The sequence below is a fragment of the Cetorhinus maximus genome, chromosome 21, assembly GCF_964194155.1.
Source record: "Cetorhinus maximus chromosome 21, sCetMax3.hap1.1, whole genome shotgun sequence".
In the NCBI taxonomy this organism is placed as follows: Eukaryota; Metazoa; Chordata; class Chondrichthyes; order Lamniformes; family Cetorhinidae; genus Cetorhinus; species Cetorhinus maximus.
The window spans coordinates 95,702,416-95,708,415 of NC_135899.1; the positions used below are offsets into that span (position 1 = coordinate 95,702,416).

A 6,000-nucleotide genomic window follows, 5' to 3' on the forward strand; every position below is an offset into this window, starting at 1 on the left:
TTCAAATCTCTATTTAAAAGTAGCTGTAATTTGAAAACCATGTCAAAGCAATATCTGCCTTAAGAGTTTGAAAGGTCTTTGCTATTGGGGTAAAAGATTTTATATGGAGGGTGATTCTCAAAGCTCACAGCTATATAATCGGTGCACAATTTTATATCAGGAAGAAAATATATAATGCTGTGCCAGTTTTACAAAGAATGACACACAGCAACTGAAATTTTACATTACTGATGAGATTCTAAGCATTTAAATATTGGCATTCCATCATCCTATCTATTAATTCCTTGGCTGATTTGTTTAAATGAGGCTCACAACTTCCAACATGCATTTGCTGAATTTACAAAATAAAAATACATCATTTCTAATGGAAGAGGGCTTGTTTATAATATTCCTTTCATGAAAAGCCCCAGAAACTGAAAACCTCTAGATTCGGTGCAGATGACAGATTTCAGCAGGGGAACTCCAATTTACCTATGCAGTACGCAGACACCCAGCACACAGACAGACACCCAGCACACAGACACCCAGCACACAGACAGACACCCAGCACACAGACACCCAGCACACAGACACCCAGCACACAGACACCCAGCACACAGACAGACACCCAGCACACAGACACCCAGCACACAGACAGACACCCAGCACACAGACACCCAGCACACAGACACCCAGCACACAGACAGACACCCAGCACACAGACACCCAGCACACAGACACCCAGCACACAGACACCCAGCACACAGACAGACACCCAGCACACAGACACCCAGCACACAGACACCCAGCACACAGACAGACACCCAGCACACAGACACCCAGCACACAGACACCCAGCACACAGACAGACACCCAGTACACAGACACCCAGCACACAGACAGACACCCAGCACACAGACAGACACCCAGCACACAGACACCCAGCACACAGACAGACACCCAGCACACAGACAGACACCCAGCACACAGACACCCAGCACACAGACAGACACCCAGCACACAGACAGACACCCAGCACACAGACACCCAGCGCACAGACACCCAGCACACAGACAGACACCCAGCTCACAGAAACCCAACACACAGACACCCAGCACACAGACACCCAGCACACAGACAGACACCCAGCACACAGACACCCAGCACACAGACAGACACCCAGCACACAGACACCCAGCACACAGACAGACACCCAGCACACAGACACCCAGCACACAGACAGACACCCAGTACACAGACACCCAGCACACAGACACCCAGCACACAGACACCCAGCACACAGACAGACACCCAGCACACAGACACCCAGCACACAGACAGACACCCAGTACACAGACACCCAGCACACAGACACCCAGCACACAGACACCCAGCACACAGACACCCAGCACACAGACAGACACCCAGCACACAGACACCCAGCACACAGACAGACACCCAGCACACAGACACCCAGCACACAGACAGACACCCAGCACACAGACACCCAGCACACAGACAGACACCCAGCACACAGACACCCAGCACACAGACAGACACCCAGCACACAGACACCCAGCACACAGACAGACACCCAGCACACAGACAGACACCCAGTACGCAGACACCCAGCACACAGACACCCAGCACACAGACACCCAGCACACAGACACCCAGCACACAGACACCCAGCTCACAGAAACCCAACACACAGACACCCAGCACACAGACACCCAGCACACAGACAGACACCCAGCACACAGACACCCAGCACACAGACAGACACCCAGCACACAGACACCCAGCACACAGACAGACACCCAGCACACAGACACCCAGCACACAGACAGACACCCAGTACACAGACACCCAGCACACAGACACCCAGCACACAGACAGACACACAGCACACAGACACCCAGCACACAGACAGACACCCAGCACACAGACACCCAGCACACAGACAGACACCCAGCACACAGACACCCAGCACACAGACACCCAGCACACAGACAGACACCCAGCACACAGACAGACACCCAGCACACAGACACCCAGCACACAGACAGACACCCAGCACACAGACAGACACCCAGTACGCAGACACCCAGCACACAGACACCCAGCACACGGACAGACACCCAGTACGCAGACACCCAGCACACAGACAGACACCCAGCACACAGACACCCAGCACACAGACAGACACCCAGTACGCAGACACCCAGCACACAGACAGACACCCAGCACACAGACACCCAGCACACAGACAGACACCCAGCACACAGACACCCAGTACACAGACACCCAGCACACAGACAGACACCCAGCACACAGACACCCAGCACACAGACAGACACCCAGTACACAGACACCCAGCACACAGACAGACACCCAGCACACAGACACCCAGCACACAGACAGACACCCAGTACACAGACACCCAGCACACAGACAGACACCCAGCACACAGACACCCAGCACACAGACACCCAGCACACAGACAGACACCCAGCACACAGACACCCAGCACACAGACACCCAGCACACAGACAGACACCCAGTACACAGACACCCAGCACACAGACACCCAGCACACAGACACCCAGCACACAGACAGACACCCAGCACACAGACACCCAGCACACAGACAGACACCCAGCACACAGACACCCAGCACACAGACACCCAGCACACAGACAGACACCCAGCACACAGACAGACACCCAGTACACAGACACCCAGCACACAGACACCCAGCACACAGACAGACACCCAGCACACAGACACCCAGCACACAGACACCCAGCACACAGACAGACACCCAGCACACAGACACCCAGCACACAGACACCCAGCACACAGACAGACTCCCAGCACACAGACACCCAGCACACAGACAGACACCCAGCACACAGACACCCAGCACACAGACAGACACCCAGTACACAGACACCCAGCACACAGACAGACACCCAGTACACAGACACCCAGCACACAGACAGACACCCAGCACACAGACACCCAGCACACAGACAGACACCCAGCACACAGACACCCAGCACACAGACAGACACCCAGCACACAGACACCCAGCACACAGACAGACACTCAGCACACAGACACCCAGCACACAGACACCCAGCACACAGACACCCAGCACACAGACACTCAGCACACAGACACCCAGCACACAGACACCCAGCACACAGACACCCAGCACACAGACACCCAGCACACAGACACCCAGCACACAGACAGACACCCAGCACACAGACAGACACCCAGCACACAGACAGACACCCAGCACACAGACACCCAGCACACAGACACCCAGCACACAGACACCCAGCACACAGACACCCAGCACACAGACAGACACCCAGCACACAGACAGACACCCAGTGCACAGACACCCAGCACACAGACACCCAGCACACAGACAGACACCCAGCACACAGACAGACACCCAGCACACAGACACCCAGCACACAGACACCCAGCACACAGACAGACACCCAGCACACAGACACCCAGCACACAGACACCCAGCACACAGACAGACACCCAGCACACAGACAGACACCCAGCACACTGACACCCAGCACACAGACACCCAGCACACAGACACCCCCAGTTTCCAGATTTAGAGGACAGCTGAGCTGTGACCGTACCTCTATTTTCCTGTCTGCCCCCATAACCCTTGACCCTTTGTAGATCAAAAATCTGTCTTAACAATCCTGATAACGTTCGAGTGAATCTCACTGGAAAGTTCATGTCTCTTGATATTGGGGAGAAACATGAAATTAGCTGTGATGCAAAAACAGATCAAAATGAGTTTTGCTACAATCCTATTACAGGTATCAGTTTTATTCAGGAGCCAAATGTTCATCTGATCATTAATTTCAACAGCTTCACAATTCATCAGAGAAAATTTTACAAGTTGTAAAGTCTCCTTTTGAAAACACACGGTCAGGACTCCCCAGTAGTTCATTGGGGAAAATGCCCACATTGCTACTGACCAGACTGTGCCCCAGAGTCAATCCCAGATATTTATTCAATTGGTTGTACTCACCAATAGCAGCAACGAAGGTGCTGCAATTGGAGAGGGAGGAAGATCAGCCAGGGTCCTTAGTTGTTTTTCAGTGAACTCCAATGGAGAATGTTAGGGGCTCATGTTAAATTGAACTTAGTTGTGATCTAATCTTCCTCTAGTTTCCTTGAGAAGGAGAAAATGAGGAAAGAAATAATATGATTCTACGAAAGGTTCTTCAGTTCTAACTTTCCATTTACAAAGTTTCTTGACAAATGTGTTTTTCTTTGCAGGGAACGTTTAGCAGCATATGGAAATCTTATTGAATCTTCAAACAAGTTAGATTTGAAGAATCCAAAGTGAATCGGATGGTTTTCAAAGAGTTCTTTAAATAATAGCGATGACATGCATTTTTCCTATTAAAGTGAAAAAGGTGCTTGCTTAGAATCCATATTCACAAAGTGCCAAATACTTAATAACAAAAACTTGTATTAAATAATACTTTAAAGTAATAAAACATGTCAAGGTGCTTCACAGAAGCGATTATAAAACAAAAAAGACACTGAACCACAAAAGAAGATATTGGGTCAGGTGAACAAAAGCTTGGCCAAAGAGATAGGTTTTAAGGAGTGTCTTAAAGAAGGAAAGGGAGGTAGAGAGGAGGAGGGGTGTCGATTTTTAGTAACTTATTTTCTTTCAGATTTAAATAAAAATGTTTTAAATTAAAAACAAATGTTTACTATTTGCAGCATGATTGAATCTAAAACTGGAACAGTAGATCGTTGTGACTTTTTAAAAATTCATTCACAAGATGTGGGTTTCACTGGCTGGGCCAGCATTTACCACTCATCCCTAGTTGCCCTTGAGAAGGTGGTGGTGAGCTGCCTTCTTCAACCACTGCAGTCCATGTGGTGTAGGTACACCCACAGTGCTGTTAGGAAGGGAGTTCCAGAATTTTGACCCAGCGACAATGAAGGAACGGCGATATATTTCCAAGTCAGGATGGTGAATGACTTGGAGGGGAACTTCCGGGTGGTGGTGTTCCCATCCGTCTGCTGCCCTTGTCCTTCTAGATGGTAGTGGTCGTGGATTTGGAAGGTGCTGCCTAAGGAGCCTTGGTGAGTTGCTGCAGTGAATCTTGTAGATGGTACACACTGCTGCTACTGTGCGTCAGTGGTGGAGGGAGTGAATGTTTGTGGATGTGGTGCCAATCAAGTGGGCTGCTTTGTCCTGGATGGTGTCAAGTTTCTTGAGTGTTTTAGGAGCTGCACTCATCCAGGCAAGTGGAGAGTATTCCATCACACTCCTGACTTGTGCCTTGTAGATGGTAGACAGGCTTTGGGGAGTCAGGAGATTAATTACTCGTTGCAGGATTCCTAGCCTCTGACCTGCTCTTGTAGCCACAGTATTTATATGGCTAGTCCAGTTCAGTTTCTGGCCAATGGCAACCCCCAGGATGTTGATAGTGGGGGATTCAGTGATGGTAATGCCATTGAACATCAAGGGGCGATGGTTAGATTCTCTCTTGTTGGAGATGGTCATTGCCTGGCACTTGTGTGGCGCAAATGTTACTTGCCACTTGTCAGCCCAAGCCTGGATATTGTCCAGATCTTGCTGCATTTGGATATGGACTGCTTCAGTACCTGAGTAGTCGCGATGGTGCTGAATATTGTGCAATCATCAGCGAACATCCCCACTTCTGACCTGATGATGGAAGAACATAAGAAGTGGGAACAGGAGTAGACCATTCGGCCCCTCAAGACTGCTCCGTCATTCAATAAGATCACGGCTGATCTTCTTGTGTTTCAATTTCCACACTCCCATCTAACGCTGATAACCTTTGATTCCCTTGCCTAACAAGAATCTATCCACCTCTGCCTTAAAAATATTCAATGGCACCACCTCCACCACCTTCTGAGGCAGAGAATTCCAAAATCACACAACCCTCAGAGAAAAAAATTCTCATCTCTGTCCTAAAAGGGCATCCC

At 50.1% G+C, this 6,000-nt stretch overlaps 1 protein-coding gene across 1 annotated transcript in view; it reads left to right on the plus strand.

The window, feature by feature from the left end:
- The window catches only part of LOC144696157 (syncoilin-like), a 61,965-nt gene extending 57,231 nt beyond the window's left edge, over positions 1-4,734 (plus strand). Inside the window, exon 4 of the mRNA XM_078567514.1 lies at positions 4,306-4,734. Within this exon, the coding sequence (XP_078423640.1) occupies positions 4,306-4,375 (70 nt within the window). The 3' untranslated portion in view covers positions 4,376-4,734. The remainder of the gene's footprint in view (positions 1-4,305) is intronic.
- The last annotated feature ends 1,266 nt before the right edge of the window (positions 4,735-6,000 follow it).